The sequence below is a fragment of the Camarhynchus parvulus genome, chromosome 4, assembly GCF_901933205.1.
Source record: "Camarhynchus parvulus chromosome 4, STF_HiC, whole genome shotgun sequence".
In the NCBI taxonomy this organism is placed as follows: Eukaryota; Metazoa; Chordata; class Aves; order Passeriformes; family Thraupidae; genus Camarhynchus; species Camarhynchus parvulus.
The window spans coordinates 33,115,440-33,142,672 of record NC_044574.1 but is presented as its reverse complement, the minus strand read 5'-3'; the positions used below and the strand labels follow the sequence as shown (position 1 = coordinate 33,142,672).

General features: G+C 37.4%; 1 protein-coding gene across 35 annotated transcripts in view; it reads left to right on the top strand.

Annotated features, from left to right (window-relative positions):
* TENM3 (teneurin transmembrane protein 3) overlaps positions 1-27,233 on the top strand; it is a 1,284,378-nt gene that overhangs the window by 1,112,837 nt on the left and 144,308 nt on the right. For 31 of the 35 annotated variants that reach the window (XM_030947662.1, XM_030947654.1, XM_030947660.1 and 28 more), the window contains one exon: positions 2,198-2,407. The exons of the other annotated variants lie outside the window; for them this stretch is intronic. In XM_030947662.1, the coding sequence (XP_030803522.1) occupies positions 2,198-2,407 (210 nt within the window). The remainder of the gene's footprint in view (positions 1-2,197; positions 2,408-27,233) is intronic. 35 annotated transcript variants of the gene reach the window in all.

The window sequence follows — 27,233 nt, the reverse complement described above, 5'->3', positions numbered from 1 at the left end:
AAAACCTGCCTGCTGGAATTAGGTTTATTTATAAAAAGTTGCATAACTTCCTGGTGGTCTTATAGCCCTAATCAGCTGATTTTTGCAGTAGCAGAGATCTGTCCCTGCTGAGTGTAGTGGTGGGAGCTTTGCCAATACCCTTGCACTTCCACCCCACACCTGACACACGGTGTGTTCTGAACTGAGAAATTCAGTAAACCAGGGCACCCAAGTAGTGCATGTTCTGGATGGCTACTCATCAGTGCAGTGCAGTGTCAGCTAGCCATGTAGCACTGAGACAATTCACAGATTTGAATAAATGGGGAAGTTTACAAAACAATTTAAGGAACCTTGGACACGACACATTTTCAGGCAGCATGATATTTTGTATGATTATGATTTGTGCAATCAGGGCTCTGTTATGGCTGAAAGGTAATGAGTGTAAATTGAGAAGGAGAAAGGAAGCATATTGAGAAGTGTTATATATAAAGTCCAAGGATAGTACTGAAATGTTGACTTGCTTCAAACAGTACATATACATCTGGAACATATTACTGTAGCTCTCCTCTAAGAGAGGTCCAAAGAAGTAAAGGAGATTTATTCCAAGATAAAAAATAAATATTACAAAAACCTCTACTTTTTTTTCTTGGAACTGTTCAAAAAATGAAATATAACTACTACTTAAATCAGTTTAAGTATATCATAAATAATGCATTAAATATTCCATCAAGAAATAACCACAAATTCAGGTTACTGAAGCAAGCAATGTGAAAAATCAACGTGTAGCAAGAAAGCCTGTTGGCATTTTATCTCAAACTACAAAATGTGCCCATTCCCTACTTCTAAATTCACAAGTTGAGCCCTATAAAATGTCATTCCTCCATACTTTTTATTTCCCTGATTGTAAACCTTGGATTTTACACAGGAGTTACTTGACTAATGGTAAGTGCTTACTTCCCTTCCAGGACCAAGCCTCCATCTTAAATTATAATAATATGTGCTGTTCACTACAAGAAGGGCTGAATTATATGTGGAAGTATTACGTAAATAGTTTGTGGTGAGGCTGTCATAGGTTTCTTCTCAAGGAAGCTAGTTGGTAAGGACTTAGCAACATATTTTAGAGATATTTAAGATACTATATGATGGTATAAACTGAATGTGAAAGAAAAAATAATAATAATTAGCATGATTCTAGCAGTGTACAAGGGAGGTGGAGGGAAGGTAATTCAAGCTACTGGTGCCAGTATGATGTATTAACACTGAGAAGCACAGCACTTCTGCAGCATAACTATACTACTAAGTGCCATAAAACCAAATCATTATATGATGAAAAAAAGCCCCTTTTCCTCTAATTTAAATTTAGATTTATAGTTGTGAATTATAACCATGCAGATTATCTAATTTTGGTTTTATCATAAATTATGTAATAAAGCTTCATATTCTGGTACATTCCCCACCTACGGGCAACAACACTTATTTCAAAAGTAGTCCAGCAATCTTACTCTGAGTAAGATCTGTGCTCACTAAAGACTGTAAAGAACCTTTATATTCACTGGGTGGATTAGGTAATTCTTTGTCTCTTGTGTTCTGGTCTAATTATTGTTTCATTGAAGGACTAAATGCATTGTAATGATATCCTAAGGATTTATTTAAATCTGTCTTCCTCCAAGATGAATTTAGGATATTTTCAAGATTCAGGAATGGGGTGTAGTCATTGTGTATGCATGTTTTAAGACAACTTGTGCAGATGGACACAAGTTTGACAGGTGAAACATTTTGACAGGTTTTAAATAGCATATGTGTCTGAGAAACATTGCTGGTAACTAAAAGTTCTATCAGAGTAACTCCTGTGGTAGGAATTTACAGTGATGAGTTTCCCTGTATGTGTGAGCTTGGAAAACTGGTCCTGTTTCTCTGTCTCTGTGCCTGCTTATTTGTATTACTCTATTTCACTAGTAGATTTTAGACAGGAGTGTCCCACTGAAAGAAGCAATTCTGTGTGATAAACACTGTTCATTGAAATATCAAGTCATGGCATTTTGTTATGGTTTCTAAAACACTTAAACCAGTTTATTTCAGGCAATTGTCATATTTTCTTTGTCCATCTTTTTTTCTTGTTTGAAGTAGAATATTCACCTTTTGCTGATACAAGAAATTATTATTTGTTTTTCATATGGTATCTTGACCCATATTTTAAATGCTTTTTATTTTTTTATAGGTCCTCCCATGCCATCCTCCTCATCTAGTCCATCAGTTACTGAACATTTACACTCCCCTCCTCCATCACCCAATCTCCATGACAACCAGAGGTGGTTATTAAGTAATAATGCCAGCCAGCCAGTTCAGGACTCTGATACAGATGAGGACTATACTGCCGGCTCATATCTAGTACAGACCAGTGATAATCCAGTATCTGTCCCAGGTCATGGTAAGAAGAGGACACTTTGTCCATAGTTCAAATACCCTTTTATTTTCCATCTTTTAAGAAATTGTCTAACAAAACTTAAATATATCAAAATGACTCTGTATTTTAAACTGGTTTTTCCTTAAATGCCACAAATTGTTTCTATTTTACTGTAAGATGAGCAAGAGTAGAAAATAACTGCTAATATAAAGAAGCTCGTTTAAGTCATTTAACAGGCAATGCCTATGTGAAGCAGTAGCTATGAATGATTTATTATGTAATGTAGCTTTTAGCAAGTGACTAACCTTTAGTTGTACTTTTTAAAGGGTAGGCTGAAGTTGGTTAAACTGTCATGATATTTAGCTTCAGAATAATGTAAAAGTTGTCTTTTACTACCTCATCAAGTTTAGCAGGTTCCAGCCATTCCTTTCATTTCCTAAGGGAAGGAAAGCAGGATGTTTTTTACTGGATAGGGCACTTGAGACAGGAAAAAAGCTCTAAAGGGAGCTGTGAGATGACAGGAGGCGGTGGTGGCTTCTGAGATGTATGTTTCCACATTTCTCTTCCTTCCAACCAGTATAAGTAAGCAAAAGAAGTGACATACTTTAAACACCAGTGCCTGCTTAAACACTGTGCCCAAAGAAACCACTTTTTTGTTCTTCTTCTTTTTTCCTTTTTCTTCTTTCTTTCTTTTTCTTCTTTCTTCCTTTTTCTTCTTTCTTCCTTTTTCTTCTTTCTTCCTTTTTTTCCTTTTAATAGGAAAAAATATATTAGCCACAGGTTTCCATTTCTGTTGCATGACTGAACAGATTTTCTTGATGTAGGCATAGGCAGACTGAAAGAATATTTTTTTTAATTCACAGCCCTTCTCAGGTAGATCAGCAAAGCTTGGGATAAGCCACTTCATATTCTAAGAATCATTCCTGTGTTTTGTTTGTTAAAATCTCACCTACAGATGAACCACTAGAGGGGGTATGGAGAAATATTTTTCTGCAGATTGCACATCAGCTGATTGGACAGAATGGTTTTGCCAGGCATGGCACTAAATTTGAGCTTCTCTTCTTAGCTTTGAGTGGAGTTTCGGTGTTATGTCTAAAAGGCCAGTCTGCTAAGAGCACTCATGTATGTAAATTTGGGACATTTGGATTAAGGTCTTTAAAATTAATGATAACTTTATCTCTGCATGTTCAACTTGCTCGGTATTTAATCTGTGAAGAACTCAAACAATGATCATGCATTGTCATAATCAGGGTATACTATGCTTTCTTGTATCTCTAGGAATATGAAATCTGTTAGAAAATATATGCATTATCCAAAAGATAGCCTGATTTAGTTAAATAAGTCAATATATTTAGATTACTATACCCTCCAACCCTTCTTTTATAAATGAAAAATGCAAAAGCAAGACAAAACTGCTAAAAATTTTGAATAATTGGGATGATCTGCTTGCATCTCTTAGGAAGCTAGTAAGTGTTCATCATTCCTCTAGATTTTAGTCCTTTTGCTGCTTATGAAATTTTGAACAGTTGCTTGCTAGTGAGTTTACCAACCTTCAAGAATGTTCCTTAACCTGTTCCCTCTCAGACAAGTTAAATTAATTTCATCTGATCCTGTGTCAAGTCAAATGTCGGCCTTTTAGCAGAACAGCATCGGAGGGATTTTGATGACAAGTAGGACAGGAGTTAGCACCATGGTATTTGTTGAGACAGTTGTTCTTTGTAAGACTTTTGCTAAGCAGGAGGAAACCCAGCATACTTTGCAAGTATGTGTTCTTTTTCCTTTTCCCTCTCTCTTCCCACTGTTCTCCTCTACCTGCGGATGTCTGATACTCACCCCTTCAGTGTATATGTGTGGTAGAGCTGTTTGCAGTTCCTGCTGTCAAGTGATCTTTCTCTCCACAAGATTAGACTTGTTTTCAGAAGTGCTGCAGCTTGCTAACCACGGATACTGTATGTATAGGGATTGCCATAATTTAAGTCAGGCTTGTTGTTTTTCTGCTGGGTAAGGAGAAGATCATAGGTCTTCAGGTAGTGGACTTCCATTTCTATACCAGCTGCAGAATAAGGGTTTGTGTTCCTGGAAGAAAGATTCCTTTCACTCAGCACATAAATGAATATTGCTTGGGTTATCTACCTGATTTGCTTATGGTTGGTTGCTCATAAGATATGTTGATGCCCTGTTGGTGGGGGGAAAAGTATGTTCATTGTAAAACAGAGAATGCAGCATGTGTAGCACTTTCACAGAAAGAAAGGGTTTTTTTCACCAGTTGTCTTTTCTTTTGCATCTTAATGTAAGCTTTCAATGCTATCTAATCTTCATGGGTTTAAAGTAAGTCCAGTGCCACATTCCAGATGACTTTGTCCAGTGTTTGTCTTGGCAGAGGGTGGGGGATTACTGCTGAAGCATTTAGGGATAAAAAAGGTGCTGACTGAAAACAATTATATCATCAAACTGCTTTCAGTTATATTGACTTTATTTGAATAGTAAGTTGAATTAACATCTTCTTAGTCTATTCAAACATCTGATTGTTTTCCTTTAGAATGAGTTCATTTGATCAATGTATTTTATTTGATCAGCTCGCTCAAAATTTAGAGTATCTGAATATGTGTGTAGAATTATATTAATCTGTGATGCTGGGTTTGATTAGCTTGTTTTGTTAATCAAAGGAAATTAACTTCCTTTTCTGGAATGAGCTAAAAGAGCAAAAAGAATTAGTAAAATGAGTTATCAGATGCTTACCACAAGAAGCTAAGGTCGACATGGAGGTATTACTAGTAGCTTTAAAAATTCAGATCAAGTGAGGACTGTTGTGGACAGTCTAATAGGAATCATTTAATTTCTCTGAGAACAGTGTGTCAGTAAGTCATGAAATTCAGGAGGAGATAAATTTTAGGACTATCAGTTAGAACTCTTCTTTTACACAGCATCTCTGATTAATTCTATTTGTTCCTCTTCTTCAGGGTGCAGCTCAGTATATGAACTGTTCCAGCAGTCAGTCTGTTTGCCCATTGCTATCAGAACAATTTATTTATTACATTAATTGTTTTCAGAACGAGCAGCAAAATGGTTTATAATGAACAGGGACATCTGAATACATATGCAGGGAAATGAAACAGTTGTTAAGGTGAGAGGGAGAGTAGAGTGAACTGGGAGCTGAGAGGAAAGGATTCTTGAATGTGGTTGAGTTGGAGGGCTTCCTTATGTCACTAAGTTTGCTTATAAAAAATAGAAGTCATGTAGTATCTGTATTTAGGCATCTTGATAAGTTTCTTAATATTTTTCCCTGAAAAGTTACAGATTAGTCAGAATTTAGAGGGGAATTTATTGAAATAGTAGCAGCTCTTCTTTTAACACAGAATTTAATATAATAAAAAATAAAGTGCTAAATTCTTAGTTTGAGCAGAGAGTATGAAGACAAGGTATAGTTAATATTTAATGCTTCCCACTGACAGTGAAACAGAAGAATCTGAATTAGAAACTCAGATTTGAGAAATTTTACCCCTAAATTGGAAATATTGTGGGAGAACCAGAAAATGCAAAATAGAGAAGGATGTATTTCACAGCAGCAATTGTATAGTGCATTTGAACATCAAGGCTCTCATGTTTCTTAATAACAGTTTGTGATGATAGTTTGTGTAGTGGGAAGATCTGGAAGAAATTCAGTATAACATAAACTGGTTTTCGGTTGTCCTTGATCAAGGATCTGCCAGGTAATGCACAATAAACAAGATTTTACTCCAGCCACATGGGAATTGCAGATTGATGGGCTTTTCAGTTTAAAATGGCCAAGCCTTCTTAAAATTTGGAAATCTAGAGCACAACTCTGAATTCAAACTTCTGAAAGAGAAAAAATAATGTAATAAAGCTGGTTGAATGAAAAGGTATTTCAACTCTGCATTCGGAGATCTCATTGTAGGACATCTCACTCTGCAGACGCCAAATGTGCTGTGGCACAATTCTCCTATAAATTGAGGACTTTAGTTCATGATGATTCATTAGAACTTGATGGAAGAGCTTATACAAAAGTATAACTTTCTACAAAAGAAATTACTGTTTTTATTATCCCACAGTGTCAAGAAGCCAAGGTCAGAACCTTTTCCTTTTGTACGGGTACCTGAGGGAATAGGTGCCCAATGCTCAAGGCTGGCACTAGTAAAGACCAGATATAATACATGTACAGAGCATAGATGTGAATTTTATTAGGTGTTTGTTAGGGGTATTTTACTCTTCAGGTTTTCCCTCCATCTCACCATCTCATGTTTCCTGCATAGATACCACAATTCATGTATTAGCAGCATAACTAAACAATCTGCCTCACTTCCACCTTTTTCTTTCACCAAGAGCAAAATGAAATGGAAGTGTGATTGGAAGTGCACACAGGGATTTGTGCTATAAGTTAGTGGAAGATGCTAGTGCCTTTTAAGGCATCTTTTCTTCCCTTGCAGCTCCTGTCAGGGTGGGAAGAGGAAAATGGGATTTTTCCCTTCATACCCAACTGGCTTATGAGAAGGTTGGAAATAACCTGTGAATATTGAAAAGGCCCCTGGCAAATTGAGTCTTAGCCAATGTGGAAGTACCTTGTGTGGCTTTCTGATAGTCCTGCTTTAGTGCCTACTAAAGACTTCCCAGTCCTTACTCTATCTCTGCTTTGCCACAGTTACTCCACAAAGGAAGCTGCACGTACTGGTGAGCTAGAACTTGGCAGCCAGGCTGTCACCTGCCATGTAATTTCACAGAAGGAGTTCTTTTGATTTCCTAGAATATTCTTAGTAGGAAGAGACCCACAAGGATCATCGAGCCCAGCTTTTAAGTGGATGGCCCACACAGGGATTGAACCTACAACATTGGTGTTATCAGCACCGTGCTCTAATGAACTGCATTTTAGTAGTTTAGATTATTTGGGAACAAAAGGAGAGGGAAGAGGGTGTGAGGGTGTTCTAGGACACAAGGAAACAAAATTGAGGTCATGAGTTTAATGCTTTAAAGCTCTTCAGGTTTTTTTCAGTGGAATATATATATTTACTTCTTTTCCTTTTCATCATTCTCAGAACTGTTAGTCATCTGGAATCTCTGATGGTATCCACATGCCTTATTTTCATTGTTGTCTTACACATTGTTTAATGAGATTTTTATCTCTAATCTCATAATTCATTATGAATTAAATTCTGTCATTGTTGTATCAGTACACACAATTTGTCCTCAGGTCTGACACCGGCCCTAAGACACGTTATTTGAAAAATTAACTCAGACCTGTTTGGTTTGCAATACTCTGTGGTAATAAATCAGGATTAATAGTTCAGACTAGGAGGAGTTGTATTGAAGAACATCATGGGGATATCCTATAATCTTGGTTTTATTTAACATCCTCATTAGTTATATGGATGACGGAGTAAAAATGGCACTAAAAATTTCCCAATGATACTAAATAGCAAGTGTTCTGAGTGCCAACTAGAGACAAAATGTTAATAGAAGAGGGCAAGGAAAGATCATTAATTGTATAGCCAGAAACTAATAAAGTGAAATTAGAACTGAAAAATACAAGCTGGTCTGAAGTGCAGTGTATTCAGGAAAAATCTAAGGAGAAATGGTCGTAGAGAATTTTAATTAGGCATTCATCTGCAGCATGGTCTGACTCACAAGTACTGTTTGAGCTGGGTATATAAATATATCAGCAAAGAGGGATTCCTAGGCATAGCATCAATGGAATATATAAGTTTGGAATTCAGATGTCTTGCTTCTTCAAAGTTCCTGTCAAATTCTCTTATTGCTCTTTATTTTACTGTTCAGCTATATGTGCATGAAAACAATTATGAGGTTAGAGGTATTACTATATGGGAATAGGTAAGAGATTTAACTGTGGTTCAATATGTGGGCCTAAGCAATAATTAATTGCTGGCAAAGAGAAGCTAAGAACCAAAGATAGAATGGAACATGTTGCGTGTGGTGTGGGGATGCAATTAAAAGTAACAGGATGAAAATAAGGAAAGGAAAGATTAGGCACATGGTTAGGAAAAACTGCTTAACAGTGAACTACATTAAGATATCAAAGTCTGTCCCAAGGAAGTGACAGAAGCTCTGTCACTTTGTAACATGATATTAAAACAAATAAAAATATGCTGCTGAGAAAAAAATGTACATTCAGTTAAGAGAAGGTGGACTGAGATAACCTCCTGGAGCTTTTCTAGTAGTACTTGTGTGTATTTCAGATCAGGTGTATGTGAGCTTGTACTTTATGACAGATTTTCTTACTAAGCTATGGCTATGCCTGTTAGGTTGGCAGCCTGCATGTTGAAATGCATTGCCTGTTTAAATATAACAGGAAATTATTTGTCCTGTAGCCCAGACCTCACTCTGAAATTGTTCAGACCTTCTACAATAAATCATTTGCAAAACAGCCACTTTCCCTTCCCACGTGCTAGACCATTTTATATCCTGCAAAATTACAAAATAAGATTCCCAGTTCTCAGTGAAAACTGCCAATGTCTTCTGGGCATGTACATATTCATGTAAATATTTTGTAAGCAAAAATGTTTGATACCCATAAATTCACAATGCCCGTGATGCTGAATAGAGGTACTTGACAAGCTTTCTGTAAATACAGAATAAGTTCATGTTATAAAAATACATGCTGACTTTTCTTCTCAGGCCAGAGACAGTTTTCTTTCAGCCAGTGTGTAGCAGTGCTTGCAGCCTTCCTTGGTAGCTACAGAAGTATGTAAATCTCTTATGGTCCAAAGTCAGACATTACAGGAAGGCAAATATCTTTCAGGAACTACAGATCAACAGATTTGTCTGTTCCACTTGCTTGGGGCAAATGTAGTTGCCTTAAAAACTTGAAAATTGTGTCTTGAATGCTAGCCAGTTTATTTTTTATCTCTTTTTGATATTTGATTTCAATTTCATGAATCCATCTTTTTATCCTCTTTCATTGGTTAAGCCAAAATTCTGTCAACATTGTTCCCTTAATGTACAAAAATGTACATTTGTTCTGTTTAATTAAGCATTCAGTCTGTTTGCCAAGAGCAAATTACACTTCCCCAGTCTCACCCTCACCCCTCCAAAATCAAATTTTGCAAAGTGGTGGGCAATTACTTCTCATCTGATTGTTGTAAGTCATGTTTTGCTTCTAAGAGATTTTTGTAGTTTTCAATCTCTTACTATGTTAATTAATAGAAGAGCCAAGACCCAATTATTTCTCCTCAGATTGTGGCCTTCGTAGCCTTCAAAGAACAGTCTCCCCCACACCTCCTGTATCATTAGCCGCAAAATATCTTTGCAGAGATGATTTTGGCCTTTTCACGAATCAAAGGATTCAGAGTGACAAATTATCCATCTTATACTCAAATGCATGCCAGATGGGACAACCTGCCAACTGTGTATCATAGTGCGGATATGATCTGATGTAGAGACATTTTCTCCCCTCCTCCTTCCCCATCAAAAATCATATTACAAAAAATCAGGCAGTTTAAGAAAATCTATGAAGATAAATTCATTCTGAAATACAGTGAAACATAAAAGCAGTTTTACTGAAGGAAGCGTGATGCACCCAAATGTCAGCTCTCTTGAAGTGAACTAACGTGTACCTGGCGCAATGGATGAACATAAGAGTCAAAAATGCCTCCTTCCCTCTTGTCGGTGCTTGCACACACATCATTTTCTTTGACTGCTTGATTACAGAACAGACATTTCCTAATTGCAAGATAAGGAGCTTGAATTTAAATTCTGTCACAGTTTAATGGAAGAATCCTGAAGTCGCAATCAGGAGCAAGGATGTACTGCTCTTGTGCACAGAGTAGGCTGTAAGAGATTTATGGTAGAAATTAATCTGTAATACAGAAGGTAAGAGGACAAGGAAACCGTTAGAAAGAGGGTTTATTTTCATTATAAATTACAAATCTGAGGACTTCACCCAGGTACTGTTTATGCTGACTTCCAGAAGAACAAATATTATGAGAGTGCACAGCAAATAACTTGTATAATATCAGGAGCAGATGCAAGTGTGTCACATCATCACATTAAGCTCTTTTATATTGATTTTTCATTATTTTATTTTGGGGAAAGGTCTAGTATATTTTAACTCTATACTGCAATGCAAAATCTTTTTTTAAAAGCCATTTTTAGAAAGGGAGGACTCAAGATCTTACACATGTTCCCATGCGTTCATCATTTGGTGGCAACAGTCTGAATTTACAGTTTTACAAGCCTTTCTTATGAGCTCTAATGCTCACCAATCCTTGATGGATTTGTGAATACAGAAGTTCTTCCAGAAACATAGAATGAGTTGAAGATTGTGAGTTTTTAAAAAAAAATCTTGATTTGTGTGTGTGTGTGTGGTTTTTTTTTTTTAATACCTAGTTTATTTTATAGTTCCAATGATTGCTGTGGCCTGATTCTGTGCTTTTGAGGAATTGCTGTTGGATTGAATGGAAGTTGCTAGTGGAGGTTAATATAGAAATCTGGTCATTGTGATGCAAATGCAATATGCATTTTATTCTATAGTGTTAAAAAGTTCCTGCAGCAAAAAAACCCAGATCATTTGAAAAAAAAATTTTAAATTCTGATTTTTTTTTCTCATTGCCTTTTGGTTTCCATTTGAACTTTGTTCTCAGTAATTGTAAGTTGGAGGATCTTGTTTCAGTGCTTTAAACATGCTGCTTGCTGAAAGTGAACAGGACTCTCAGAAATTCAGCTGGCAGATGTTTGTTGTAGTCTTTCATAGGAGGAATGCTAAGGATTTTGTGCTTGAGTCACTAAGCAAAAAAAAATAGTGTGTATTGATGATTGTGAAAACCATTTATCTGAAAGTTGCTTTGAAAAGTGAAAGGCTAAACATTTGTCACCTTTAGCATCCTTTATCTTTTTAATATTATCAATAGTTTTAACAGCCTAAGGACTGTGCTTAAAGCATGAGTCTTCTGCTCTTCTCTTTCATACACAAAAAAATTCTCCATTTAGTATCTTTCTGTGTCTGATGTAGCATTGACATGAATTTATTTGTCACTAACCCATTAGGAGTACACAGGAGTAGTAACCCTGCTTTTTAAGGATGCAGAGATCTGACTAGAAGGCACATCAGCCTTCCTTTCTCATGCAAGGCCAAGGATTCCTATTGTCAGATGCAGTGGGCATGAAAGCAGCAATTTTACAGCACAAAAACTCCAATAACATTTACTGCGGTTGGCTGAGATTGCAGTGCACACAGGCACTGCTCAGTCTTGGTTGCTTAAGCACCAGCTTCCCTTGGCTTTTTGCCAGCCTGCACGCTCCAAAGAGACAAGTCCTTTAAGGCGAAAGAGTTTTCCTTGTAACTTGCTTTGGGGTAAACAGACCATTCAGGCATAGTTTATTGCATTATATACTTGACTATGCATACTGGAATGCAGCAAAGTAATTGGTAGCATTATTTTAATCGTTAGAATTCATAGGTACAAGAGATGTTCTCTGAGCCAGGAGGGAGGGGAAAGAAAAAAGTAAGGATGTTTCTGCCTGCTAAGTTGCTAATCATTTATTACAAAAGACTAAAAATATTCTCTCCATGGGAATTCTGTATGTTTACACTAGTATCCCTGCTACAGTTACAGAAAACAGAATTAATTTGCCTCTTTATTGCTATTCTTCTCTTGAAGATAAATCCCATTACAGTTAGTAGCAAGATGTAGTGTCAAAGAACAGTTCTGTTTATGTAACAGGATACTTTGTTGTCATTAAAAAAACCAAACAAAACAAAGTCCTCAATTTGGAAATACTGTAATCGCAGACTACTTGCAAATTAAAAGGAAGTCAGTTACTGTAAATTTTGCCATCAATCCAACTCATCTTTGTGTTGAAAGGTACTCTGTTTTGCATTAATCAGCAGTAAACTTATCCCATTATTGCCATAACCTGCAGACTCTACATGAAATGGTCTCTTAAATATTACTTTGTATGCATTTCTTGAAGCTTCAATTTAACACTGCAGTAGCTATTCAAACAACATACAGTGGAATTTATTTGTAATAAAGCATATTATATCTGAATATACAGGAGGCTGACTTATCACAGTGCAAAATATCAGCCGCTCCTGGTTGAGTCTTTTTGTTCATTCAGAAAGGCTCAAGGAAGAGTAAAGCTTCCCCTTGATTTTGTCACTAGCAGTTGGTGTGAGGGGGCTTGTTTTTCTGTTCATTCTTAAACGCAGAGAAACCACAAGGGTTTTTTTGTTGAATGCATCCTTCTTTTTCCTCAGCAGCATCCTACATTGTGTTCAGGAAAGCTTTAAAATACTGTCTGTGGTATTTCTTGAGTCTCTGGGTTACTTTCTGGTAGCCTGTCCTCTGCAGAGTGGTGCAAAGGCGAGGCTAGGGGTGACCTTGCACCCCCATCTCTGTGTACACCAGCTTCGAAATTGCTTCAGAAAACAAGTGAAGCACTTCTAATGAATTGCGCTTTTGAGTCTTTGAATCTGCACAGCGTCTCCATCAGGTTTTTACAGCTGGACTCTTCCTGTAATTGCTACTGGGGTGAGATGCACAACATGGGGTTTTGGAGCTAAGTACTTACATTGTTTTACTGGCCAAAAATATATAACATAGAGGGAGCGACAGACTTCATGAAATTCACACTTCTATATCTTCATGTTCTTCAACCCTTTCCGACATGCTGCTGATTTGCCAGCAGGCACTCTAGATGGGGATTAAAGAAATGGAAAAGCTAAGATACAGTTTCTTAAAGCAGCAGTAGATTAGTAAAGAAGTTGTTTGTTATGTCTGATACATGTCAAAGATCTGTTTATTTTTATTTCTACTGGAAAATTAGAAATAAGCACTTTGCTGTTTTAATCTTGTTGACATTGGAATATATAGTAATGCTCAGGAAAAAAAGTATCCACCAATAGAAACAATAATTGATACCTTTTAATTTTCAATTTCCAAGTACTTTAGCTCTTGATGTGCCTTCAGATATTCAGCATTTATGGCATATTTACCTGGATAATTCAGAAATAATAGGTCTTTTTCAAGTCTTTTTTGTGCATTTTTCAAGTGCTACAGTATAAAGTTGTTACTTATGCCTTGTAATGTGTGGTTTTCAAAATTTCAAAATTCACTGCAGTATTTTTCTTCAGATGTCCTTCTTGATCTATATCCTCAAGGCCTTTAATCAGTGGTGTGTAATATGGAATATTTTTCTGTTTGTTTATAGTTTTGTATGAGTAACTCAAAATAATTGGCATCAGAATGCACCACAGCATCATGTATGGATCTCTTCCTCACTCAAGTTGAATTATTTCTTATTTTAATCTAGTCTCCCATTTAAAAGTCTTTAATGTCTCTCCTAATTGTAGTGAATTCTGGCTACTGTTGTTTACCTAAGCCAGTAAACAGGAAGGCAGAGATGGAGGATGGGTTAAATATTTTTAAAACTCCTTTCTAGCTTCTAGAAAGCCCTCCAGAATAAACTGCCTTGCAAGCCTTCTGGACTGGAGGCCCTGAGGGACATTCCTAGGCAGGGTGGAGGAATCAGCCAGTATACTTGCATTGTTTTGAGCCTGAAAGGGAAATCCTTCCTTGCCCTATTACAGAGATTTATACAGTTAGCTAGACATTTTAAATGGCTGATTTTGTAGAGAAAGATCAGCAAAATAGCAATCAAGTAAAACAGTACAGGCTGCCCAAATTCATCTAGTTGCTTTATCATTAGCAATACTTAGATCAACATTTGTTAATTAAATTTATCTGAAAGTTCTTTTGAAACAGTCTTGAGCTTTGGGTGCAACTTGGCTTCATTGTCATATAATAACTTTCTATGATCATGGCCACAACAGACCAGAATTTTTTCCCCCTTTGTGTATATAAAATTCCTTGAGAGAGAGTTAAAATTCAAACTAGTAAAGAGTGAAATGTTTATGCTTGGGCATTTAAACCACCTATGTCTAAAAGTGAAGTGCCCTGTAGTACCAGTTTTGTGTTAGGGAACTTGGGGAAGCTTCCTTCCTTCATGCATGTTTTAGCAATGTTGATGTTCTTGTAGGGTGTGCTGCCCCAGATTTAATCTCTTCTCTCATAGGAACAGAGTGGCTATATATTTTGCACCTGGAATCTTAAACTTCCATATATTTATGTATTTTTGAGTGATGGATAGAATACTGCTTCTACAAAAAGTTCAAGAAATTTGAAGGCAGAAAAAAATCCAGAGAATGATTAAAAGATTGTTTGAGGGGGGGCTGTGTATGGCTGGTAGTATATCATTTTTCTGACACTAATCCTGAAATAATCAAATGTGAATACTAAATAGTCTATAAACAATGCACTAACCTTTCATCTTAGTGATGATGATTAGTGATTCTCAACTTGCATGAGTGCAAATAATGTCTTATATCCCAGCAGAATTAAGTTGTAGTTAATATATGCATATATTTCTGTTTCCTGTTAACTGCACTATCATAATTACAACAGAGCTGAAAATGTATTTAAAGAAATGTTGAAAAGCAGATTCCTATGGTTACAAAGACTTGAACAATTCAGTGGCATTTGCAGACAGCCTTTGGGAAAACCTCTTGAGAGGTATGAAGTACAGGAACCTTTAGGTGCGGTGCTCTTTCGCAGTTGCATCAGTGCTGCTCTAGTGCTGTTTGGTTCTTTTGGAGATGTTGAGCAGTAAAGGAAAAAAGTAGTTGCAGATGCACTATTTCTACCACTCAAAAACTTGCTCTGTTGCTTTGAGGGTTAACAGTCCTAAAATGGTGTGCTGTTGCCATTGCCCCTCACCACAGCTGTCTGTTAAAAGTGCCTGTGAGATAGGAGCGAAGCCAAGTGGTGATCTGATTTGAATCCACAGAATACGCTAGAAAACTAGATCCCCTTTTCTTGGTGTATTTGTTGTTTGCCACCGTAGGAATAAAGATTTCCATTGCTGCTGTGGAATATCAGTGGAAAACTAAATGTACAAATAATAGAGACTGCTCATCCTCACCCTGTATCAATTTCCAAAGTTGTTCACATGGCTTACTGAGGAGCAGGCATGACTCCCCCATTCCACTAGAAGCTTATGCAACTGATGGGGACATTTTTTTCTAATACTATGCGTCATCTTTGAAAAAAAGGCAAGGAAATGTTCTTTTCGGGCTCTTTCAGACCCAAACTGCTGGTAGCCACCTTGAGGCAAAGCAGGAAAGAAAGGAGTGTAGATGAGAAAGCAGAGATTGTCCTGGACTCCTCTGCCCTTAACTTCATCCTTCATGACTCATCTGTTTAATGCTCCTTAAGCAGTCTAAAGTGCTGAGGAATGCCTTATAGTCAAATCTACAATTAAACAGATGCAAACAGGCACGAGACTTTAACTCCCTGAAGTGATCTGTATGCATGGATATGATTTTTTATTTTTTTACCTTTTCATTCTTTGGAGAGGTTGGGTATTGGGTTTTTTCCTCTTGTTCTATCTTAGTTTTAATCCTTCTTATCCTTTAAGTGTGCTCTTTTAATTTCCTCCTTTCCCTCTGTTTGCCCTTCTTCTTTGAAAGCATCTTTTTCTTATTAAGTCATTTAACCTTTATTAGACCATACCATGCCACTCCATCCTAGTTAGTACTTTCTCTTTTATCCCTTTTTCTCTTTTTTTAATGGACTCTTTTCATATCATTCGCTCCTTGCTCAGGCTTCCTACGTCCCCTTCCTCGTTCCCTTTGTTGTTCTCTCCATGGGACAGGTATATCTCATGAAAAGGTGCTTTGTTCAGAATGTATCTGCCTTGGGGCAGCTATTTAATGAAAAAATCAGCTTCCACCCCATGCTCCAATCCCTCTGAAGCCCGATGCAATAAATGCCAATTACAGTTCTACATAATTAAAGTAACCATGTCATATTTCTTTTTTAATATTAGTGTCTTCACATTAAAGGAATGCAATGCTATGCAACGCGTATGTTTTTTGAAACAAAAAAGTAACAATTTTGCTTCCAATCCATATTACAACAATTGTAATCTAGAATTTTCTTTAACCCTTCTGTTCTGAGAATGGTCTAGACATCTGTAGAAGGATCAGCAAAAACACAAACATGAATACTTAAAAGTGTAGTTTCTTTATAATTGGGGATGAAAACTGACATCCTGCCTGCTTCTGATCTTTCTTACCCTCTTGTGGCAGGAAAACTATTAGAAGAGATGAAAATTGATCAAAAAAAACACAGTCTTTTCTCTTGATGGCTGCTTTGGCTGTTGGGAGAATTTTCAACTGCAGCCAGGCCAGAAGATACAGAAAAGTATCAATCTCATGTGGTTTTAACAAAGCAGGATAATCTTTACCTTTTGGGTGCTAGGCTACTCATCTGTCCCTGGGAACTGAGATATTCCTGGATATTTTAATAGCCTTACAAGAGGATTAAAAGCAGAAATTACTGAGATGTTGGTACTGGTAATAGCACTAATTTCCACAAATGTGACCATTTTTCCTATTGAGAGTAGTTGGTTTCAGACTTCTTGGTGAGATTCTCCCACTTGACCTGAAATATTAGTGTCTTTAATGTGTGTGTTTGATATGAAGAGGCTCTTTACACTCACTCTGTGAAAGTTAACATCTGGTTTTGTGCTTTTCTCCAACCATTTTCTCCATCTTCTTTACTTCCACTTTATACAGTTTTGTATGCCTGCTGTTAATGCACAATATTGTGCAAATGGCTAGATTTTAATAGCTGAAGCTAACAATTGGTGCAGAAAAAGAATCTGTTCTGTAAAGAAGGATCTTATTCCCTCCAAATGTTGTTAATATTATTAGGTTATATTTTAAAATTCATATATTTAACAGCCAAATGTCAAGTCTGGAATTCAAAATTTTTCTAAAGAAATTAATGATATAAATGAACTACTGAAAGCAGTATAGGAATGGTGTTCTCTGTAGTGTTCCATGTTCGCTTCATCCCATTATAGAAAGTATTTTTGTTCAAGAGGTGAAAGGCAGTCAGCAAGCAGGACTTCAGCAGAAGTGCTGTGTGTAAAAATGCTTTTTGCACAAGTGGAGGGACATAATACTAGAATGGCATCAGGATGTGATTGCAGTGGCACATTTGTGTCTGCATGTGAGATGAATGATTAACTGTTGGACAAAGAATAAGAGAGTTTAAAAGTCCTACAGTATGGAATTTTTTACACAAAAGAAGTAACCTGTCTGGACATGCACGACTGCCTTAGTGACTCTCACATCACACACAAGTGAGATCACACCTGAGGGTGTTTTCGACCCCTGAAGGAATGCATGTCCTCAGAGAGAGCTCAGTTGCACTTTATCCAGCAATTAATTCAAAAGTTACCTTCCAGCACCCCAGCTGGTTGTCCAGCAGTGTCTGAGGGCCCTGTGCTGCCTTCCCACCTGCTCCAGGTGCTTCCTCTCGGGTGCCTTTGTCCTTCCCTTGTAGATTTTTTACTCAGTTTTGTTTTAAACATCTTTCACCATTATTTCTTCAGTATTGTATTATTCTCTTGTATGCTAGTAGAAACATCCAACATGTCTGAGTGCTTCTGTCTGCATATTTGCCATTGTGCTTTTTTTTCCTTTCTCAGATGTTTGCGTTTTTAAGGGACTTCATTGCATAGGGGCTATTTTTTTTTAAGGAAGGAGGGCAATATTTAAATTGCTTTTCTTAAGACACAAGGAAAGTCACTTACAATTTTTTTTCATCTCCTGTCATATTTTAGAAACTTACAAAAATTTTACTTGTGATTATATTATTGGTTTATCAGTCCAGTAAATTCTCTATCATATTTCTGACCCATATCTTCATTCAGTATGTCATTATTATGTGTATGGAGCAATAAAATTCTGTGCAACAGAACAGTGTCAATTACCTGAGTATATTAAGATTGACAATGAATCACACAAAGAACTGTGGGGAGAAAAAAGAAGTAGTAGTTTTCTCATTGTTATAATCCTTCAAATCTGCATGGCCCTTTAATTTTTTTTAATTATAGATATTTTCTTCTGTAGTTTCCTTACTCAGTATATAGAAAGCAGACACACTGACTCTACAGTCAATAAATACCTTGTAAAGGAAAGACCTTACAAGAGTATAATTTCTGTTCATTAATAGAAAATTTTGAACTGATTAATGACACCAATTTTGTATCTCTGAACTAATAGCTTGAGTTATTGTTTTCAAAATTGTTCATATTTTATTGGCTGTTTATTTTCTATTACATTGCTTTTCAGATTTATGGAAAGTACTTGGAATTATTATATCCTTCATTTGATGCAATGAATATATTTTACTGGACAGCTTTATGCATTCAGTGTTACATGTTTTGTTTTGCAGCCGAAGACCAATTTCTTAATTGCTCTTGTGCATGTAGTTGTTCTGAGATCTTTTTCTAAGCTGCTGTGATTTTTTGCATTTACATGTCAGATGTGGGACTAAGTCTACGATTTTACAAGTTAAAAGTCTCAAGCAAACTTTCATTAGCTCCTCTTGTAGTTTTGAAGATTGCAACTTGCCACTGCACCGTATACTTGCAATTGAATTTTAAATAATAATTCCTAGGTCAAAACTCAGTAGCTGTTAATACAGAAGGAAAATCTTTGTGGAAACTTTTCCAAACTGTTAATTGAAACTTCCATGGTACCTCTGCACTGCTAAGAGCAAGAACAAGAAAGGAATACTTTTCTGCCTGGGGCTTTTGTGATCATATACCATAGAGATAGGAGCTGTATACAAATTTAACTTTGTCTTTTATAGACAGCACTTTGTGTTTAGTCTGAACCCAATGATTTTAAAACATCATTGTAGGAGTCATTTTTCTCTTGCAAGTAATAAACATGCCACATCCTTAAAAGACAAAGTGTGAGACATAGCTGTATTTGCTCAGTTTTGGTGCCAAGAATAAGTGGCTTGAAGAAAGCTTAGCACCCTTACCCCTAGGGAGATATAAATTGTCACAGGCAACACCAGACATAGTAACTTCTCACTTGTGTGCTGCTAAACAGTAGGGACATGTCACAAGTATAAAAGACATTCATAAAGTAATAAAATGCATTTCTGACATGTATTTCTATTTTTATTAACAGTAAGTTCGTATATGCACAAATACCTAGAGTATGATGTAAAATATTCATATTCCAAGAGCTGTAACAGTGCTGCAAGTATCAAACACAGTATGATTTGTTCTTCATTCTGTAAGAGCAGATGTCTTTCCTAGAGCTGTGCTTCTCACTGTACTCTTATGTGAATGCAAAAAGAATTGGGAGTGAAGAGGGACCTTATTACTGTAGTAGTAGTAGTAGTAGTGAGATTGAACCTACTAAATACCTTCCTTGAATGTTCTTTCTGGATGTTTACTTTTCATGTAAGATTTTATTTGTTCAGCAATGATTCTTGTGTGTGAGTTTCGCTGTTTCCACCAAAAAAGGTAAGTAAATGCGGTAGAGCAATGGTTAAGCTCAGACTTTAATGAAATGGCCTAATTGACAGACAGTGAGGATACTTTAAATGGGGATAAACTCATCTGCATAGAAGCTAGTTTGCTATTCTCTTTTGTTCTGTGTGCACAAACTGGAAAACTCAAAGTGCATCTCTGTTTAGTGAAAGTTGTTGCTGATGTAGCCAACTAGGGTTGGCTTTTACAGCTTAAGGACCAGTAACCAGAATTACTATGTTTTTATCAGTAAGAAGAAACTGTTAGAAAGCTGTTTAAGACTACTGGAATTAGCAAAAACCTCCACCATTAATCAAACTACTGAGCACTAACTGTAGAGGGAGTAAATCTGGTATCTTTGCCTATGTTCAGCAAAGATCTGTACCAAGTACAATGCAATTTGGAGTATCTGGGGGGTTTATCATGTCAGAGGAGTTCACACATCCTGTTGTACATGATGAATTGACCAGCTGAGACTATGAAAACTGACATGAGATTAGCTGTACATGTAACTATTACAGAAAACAACACTGGCATGAGCAGCAGCACATCAGCCATCAAATTTCTTTTTTGGGATTTCCTAAAGAAAAGTAGCATAATCTCTCACTTCAGTATATGAGTCATTAACTTTGATGGCCCAAACGATTTTCATCCATATTCTCAGTGTGACAAGGACTCAGTAGTGCCCCCATGGCCTACATTTGGATGAGGATTGAATATAAATAGTCATAAAGCAAGAGTCATGCCTCTGGCAGATGTGATGTTTTTTCTGCAATTTCATGTTTTGAAGACATGATAAATAATAATCAGATGGCATTTCCCTAAAGAAGCTACAAAGCTCCTACTGGAAACAATGGAAACAGCTAACAAGATTTATATCAGGTCTCTGAGCTTGAATGAGGCACGGGCCCAGGGGCATTGCAAGTGCCTTCATTTTATATACTTTCCTACTAGTCTGACTCACCCCCCAGGTTATTGTCAGAGCTAGTCAAAACCAGGCATGTTCATCCATGTGGTTGTCTGCTGGCCAAGGGTAGATTTTTTGTATGGCAGCAACCTCAGCCAGCTGGGTTCTAGAGAAAGTGTATCCATTGTGATTCATGGGATAAGGGTGTAAGTTTCTTGTATCTAAACTTGTAGCATACTGAGGTCTGGCTGGTAGCTGCATGTCGTGGTTTAACCCCCAGCCAGCAGCTAAACATCACACAGCCACTTGTTTACTCCCCTGTCCCAGCAAGATAGGAGAAAGAGAATTTGTAACAAGAAAATGGAGAAAACCTGTGGGTTGAGACAAGCAGTTTAATACTTGACATAAAATATAACAAGAAAAACTAAATTGTAGTAAAAAGGAAAATAACAAAGATAAAGACAAGTAAAGCCCATGAAAGACAAGTGATGCAAATGAAAATAATTTTGCTCATCACCAACCAACTGCTGCCTGTCCCTAGACAGTGGCTTCTCAGCCAACCTTGCCTCTAGTTTATATGCTGAGCATGACACCCTATTTTATAGAATATCCTTTTGACCAGTTTGGATCAGCTGTCCTAGCTGTGTCCCCTCCCACATTCTTGTGCACCCCCAGCCTCCTCACTGCCAGGGTTCAGAGAGAAGCAGAAAAGGCCTTGCCTCTGTAAGCACTAAGTAATAATTAAAATATCACAGATTTATAAACACTGTTTCCAGCACAAATCCAAAGCATAGTCCCATACTGTGAAGAAAACTATCTCTACCCCGGCCAAAACCAACAGACTTGCAGCTTCTTTTTCCATTTAAGTCATGTACAGGTCTCAAAAATTTCAATACATCCTCATTAACCATGATGGCCCATTAATCATCATATAATCATAAAATCATAGAATGTGAAGAGGTTGTAATGGACCTTAAAGATCATCTAGTCCCAATTCCCCCTGCCTTGGGCAGGGACACTTCCCAGTAGACCAGGTTGCTCAAGGCCTTATCCAAATGGGCATCAAGCACTGCCAGGGTTGGGACATCCACAGCCTCCCACAGCAACCTGTTTTGGTGTCTCACCCTCAAAATAAAAAAAAATTCTTCCTATTATCTAAACTAAATTTCTCCTCTTTTTAATTGTACCCATTACTCTCAGTCCTGCCACTACAGTTCCTGATGAAGAGACCTTCTCTGTCTTCCCTTTAGGCCTCATTCAGATACTGGAAGGCTGCTATGAGATCTCCACACAACCTTCTCTTCTCCAGGCTGAACTGCCCCAGCTTTCACATCCTGTCTTCAGTGGTCCAGTCCTCTTACCAGTCCTCCTCTGGACTTGCTCCAACAGTTCTACATCCTTCTTATGTTGGGGACACCATAACTGTACACAGCACTCCAAGTGGGATCTCATCAGAACAGATTAGAGGGAAAGAATCTCCTCATTTGACCTGCTGGCCACGCTACTTTTTGATGCAGACCAGGGTTTGCTTGTCTTTCTGGACTGCATGCACACATTGCCAGGTCTTGTTGAGTTTTTCATCAATTATCACCCCCAAGTCTTTCTCAACACGGCTTGTCTCAACCCAGCCTGTCAGTGTTCCTGAGATAGCCCAGGTGTAGGACCTTTGATACAATATAGAGATACCATTGCTTTGGTCTGTGGATCACCCCTGTGAAGTGTCTGTAAAAAGTCCATAAATATCCACAGATGTCCACTGAGTTCCTTTAGTCCATGACTTGGCGCTCCATCTGTTCTAGTGGTCACTTGGGACAGGAGAGGGGATGTGCTGCATGGAGGTATTGGGCACCAAAGACAACTCAGGTCGGGTCACTGCTGCATTGCAACTGCTTTTTTAAGGCTTCTCCTTCATTGGTTTAGTTAGCTAATACTATAGTAATTCCTATAAAATGCAGCTCAGATCATGAGTTACAACAGTTTAAAGGAATATACATTTCACTCTTTACCCCTGGACCTTTTGGGCCAGTTTATAGGGTTTAACATTGCAGTGAACTCCTCCCCTTGCTCCTAGCTTGGCTAGCAACAAGGGATTCGAGATACAGCAATTCCCATAACATGCCAAATAAATCATCATTCAGTGTTCCCACAGTCTGGTGCATGATAGGGGATGTGATATTCTCCCTCAATGGCATGTGTCTATGAGATTGTTTTGAAAATGAGTCCTGTTTTCTGATTCAGTTCTTCCAGGGTGCTATGTGTGACCATAAAGCCTGCTTTTCAAGGCCCAGGATAGTATTCCAACCAGTGGCATGGGCTACACAGTATTTTTCCAACCATCCGATGTCGCTTCCACCATTGTAAGCACATGGTTAAAAAGGTACATGGTAATGTGATATAATCAGCCAGGCTTTCCCATATTATTTCAGCCTTCATCCTCCATACCAAAAAGGCTTTAGCTGCTTTACTGGTTTGATTATGGGGCATATTTGACATTCTTGGATAACCCATGCAATGGCATCAATTCCCCTCAGCCACAAGCCCATCCATCTCTTGCATGCCTTCCTAAATGTTGTGATGTGTCATTAGCCCATCAAGCTATAAAAGTAGCCCGCCTTTATGTTCCCAGTCCAGCTCCATCTGAGCCACTTCAGTTCTAGCAGTTGGGTCACCGATTCATTCTTTCAGCATTCTTCAGTGCCCCAACTCTTGGGTATGTGAGCATCTTGTGAGGTACTTTTACAATCACATTCTCTACCTGAGCAACAACATCTTGCCATAATTCAGCTCAGAGGGGTGTATCACACCACTGTCAGTTGGCCTGCTTCCAGTGCTGGAGCCACCACCACAGAGAGCTTGCCACCATCCATGAGTCAGTACAGAGATAAAGGACTGGCCACTTTTCTTGTTCAGCAATATCTAAAGCCAGCTTCACTTCAAGTCGCTTCTGCAAACTGACGTGATTCACCTTGTCCTTCAGCGCTTTTTGTGTCTGGTCGTGTAGGACTCCACACAGTCAAAATCAGTATACAGGAGGTATTTTGAAGATAAATTAGTCTTTGTCTTTTTCAGAAGTTCTGTACAGCTAGAAGAGGTTCTGAATATAAACCACTGAACATGAAAACTCTTGAGATTTTCCATTTGTCTCTAAAGAAAAGCGTAAAATACATGTAATGTGCCATGAAGAAGTCTATACTTAAAAAAATTCAATAGGTCTTCACCCAAATTTTACTGAGCACTATAAAATATTTTGAAATCTATGCATGAAGCTTGTGATGTAATGGAAGAATATTGCCATGCAAGCATGTTATTTTGTAACTGTTCTAGCAACTCAAAATAGCTCTTAGTTTTGGTTCAGTATTTCAGTGGTACTGAGAGATTTGAAAAGTCTTGAAGAGGCTATCTACAGAGTCAGGTTTTTACTCCTAAACATTTGAAAAAAAATTTAAAAGAGCAGTTTGATTCAATGATTATTATTAAATGATAAAAACTAAAAGAGGAAATCTTGGAACTGAAACATACCTATTTAAAAAATAAATATTCACACATGCAGGGCTCTACCCTGTTTTCATTGCCAGTTTAGGCTACACAATTAATCAGTGCTTCTGTTATCTTGATAATCTGTCTGCTTGCTGCTGTAAATAACTTACACTTGCTGGTGAAGTTGCTGACAGCTATTTACGCTTTCAGCTTTCAAAAACGCTTCTAATTGTACATGTTTGCAGCTTCTTAAAAGCATTTGCTTCTGAGATAATTTTTGCAGCTAATGTACCTCGAAGTCTTCCTGTTTGTTTGTATTTATTTTCTTTAGAGTTGTATTTCTAAAGTGTGAATCTCTAATAGATTCAATTCACCTGAGACTATAAAGTGACCTAGCAGCTTTTAATGAAAAGGTGTTACCTTGTTTGTGAGATTGGTGGTTTATCTTTGTGGAAGACAGGACATTCTCCTGTAATGCCACATATAACCTGTGAAACCTTGCACTTTGGTTAAGGATGTGCAGATGAAGTTTTCACACTAATACCTCCATGGAGCCCGGAAACTGAGCAGCAGGGAATTCTGTAGGGAGCAGGTGGGATGGGTTACATGTGCTTTCCTACCCACAGGTGGTGGAAACTTGACCTATATAAGAAAAAAATCCAGTGTTGTGAGTATCCCCTCCCATTCCCCGATCTGGCAGCAGTGTGGAGTCATCGCTCAGCAGAACACAAAGCCTACCCTTCCTCCGCCTTTCTGCAAACACATTTGTCTGTGCACTTCTCATTGTAAATTTGTTCTGAGAGCAGAGGACATTTACACATGGAACATCTACCATTTCAGGAGCAGCAAAGAGCTGTTGGTACATAATTGATTTCAGCAGCAAGACCGCTGGACCTAGGGGCTCTTGCTTGCTTGTGATCACACCACTGGCTGTGCCAGGAGTAAAAAGAGAGATTTCCTGACGTGCTCTGCTGCGAGCTTACCATGAAACAATTCTGCCTCCTGAAATGTTTGGTTTTAGCCCCCGGTGGTAGTTATAAAAGCATGTTAAATACCAGACTTCTCAGCTTGAGACCATCTGTTTCCCTTGCAATTATGTACCACCCCCACACACGGGTTCCTTGTCACCAGTGTTGCAGTTTCAGCAGAAGACAAAAAGAAAGGTATTTTCCTATATGATAGTTTAGGCAGAAAATGGACCTGGGAAACATGTTTAGGTGGAGAGGGTGTGATTATGCTAGAAATAGAGGAGTTTTTCCCCACAAGTGGAAGGCAGCAGGCTTTCAGGGAGTCCAGTCATTCAGATCTCTGCTGGCTCTGTGCCTGTGTAAAATCTTGTCCCACTTGACTGGGGCATAGCTTGCTTCATAAATCAGCAGTGTTACATGGTGAGCAAGCTGTCTTCACACGTGCTCTCCCAGCATACCTAGAATTGCTTTTGCCAAATTTGTTACGGGTGAAATGACAGCTGTTAGGTTTAAAGGGAGTTTACACACTTCCTCTACATTAAGTCATTTGAAACACAAATTCTGCATATGTAGAAATCAGGTTACTATTAGGAGGTTTCAGATAAATTTTTTTTTTAAGAACTAAATAGTATGTGAAATCTTTAATGCTACCGGAAGAGCATAAAATTGTAATGAATCATTTTTTTAGTCTTTGCTTATCCCAGAAGAAGCAGCAACATTTCTTTTGATGCTAAAGTTACTCATAAGTTAGAAGCATCATAGAATGAATTCAGCTTGCATTTACTGATGATATATGGAAGATTTGATCACATTTCACTGCACCATGGTGGTGATATTCTTTGTGCTTATTTGTGTGTATTTGCAATTGATTCAAAAACTTATTTTCAAAAAAAAATACTTAAGCTGTGCTCTTCTGGGATCTTTTTGTGTATACTATCTAGTTGGCTATTTAAATCAAAGGGGCTAGTATTGGGCTGTGATTTCTCTACCTTTTACTGGTTCTGTCAGTGTCAGTCTGAGAACTACAGCAGCATTATGCAATGGAAAAGCTTACTATGACATGAATCAGCCGTGTTTTCTTAAGGAGCTTGGTTTGGTCAAGAAGCTCTGAAGTTTACCTTGAAACTGATGTGAAAGATCATCTGCTGGAAACTTTGTAGTTTTTTAGCAGCAACACGACTAAGACATAATGAAAATACATCCAGGAAAGACAAAACCTACCGTCATTTGCGAAAATATATATAGAATTTAAGTGTAAGAAGAACTGATTTTCTAATTTTCTGTTTTATAAATTCGTTTTAAAATTAGGAACTTTCACCGCTAACTTTTTGTTTCGTATAGAAAAAAAACTGTCTATTATCATTAATTACAGTAAACTGTATTTTAATTATCATTAATACAGTAAACTTATGCTTAAACTGTTCAGCATACTGCTATCCTTCACAGCACTTGCGAAATACATGGTGAACACATGAAAGTCTCTAATTAAATCACTCTCCATGTCCACTTATACCTCTGAAATTATAGGCTTGCTTAAAATGCTGTGCTAGATAGGGGAGAGTTTTGTTGATAAGTTACATGAACTGAGGCAGTGAGGTTGACAGGTAGTTTTTGTTTCAACTCTTAGAAATTCAAAGTTGAGGTTTGATTTGAGGGTTAATGACTCAATCTTGCTACTGAAAAAGGAAGCAGCTGTACTGGAAACCCAGAATGCCTTTTAAGAAATCTTTTGCAATGGATTTGTTCATTTGATTGATACCTAACTAAGTTTGATTGTCATTAGAATAGAATTATATCTTACTAAAATCAAGAGTGGTTTTGTTGGTTTTTTTTTTCATAAGGAGGAAGAGGAAAATTCTAATTCACATGTAAGCCTAAAAAGCTTATTTAAAGTCATTAGAGAACAATAGTTCTTTAGTTTGCTCTTGTGGAGGCCTCCCCCTATTATGCATTTCTCTTCCTTGACATAGTTAAGAGACAAAAGTATTTAAAAGCTACTTTGGAAGCTTGGTTCCCTGTTCTTTTCCTGTCTTTCATAATCTGCTTATTTCTTATACTTGATAACCAATCAATTAATAGATTTGGAGACAAGAATTCACCTCGTGATCTACTGCTTTATTTCTCTCTT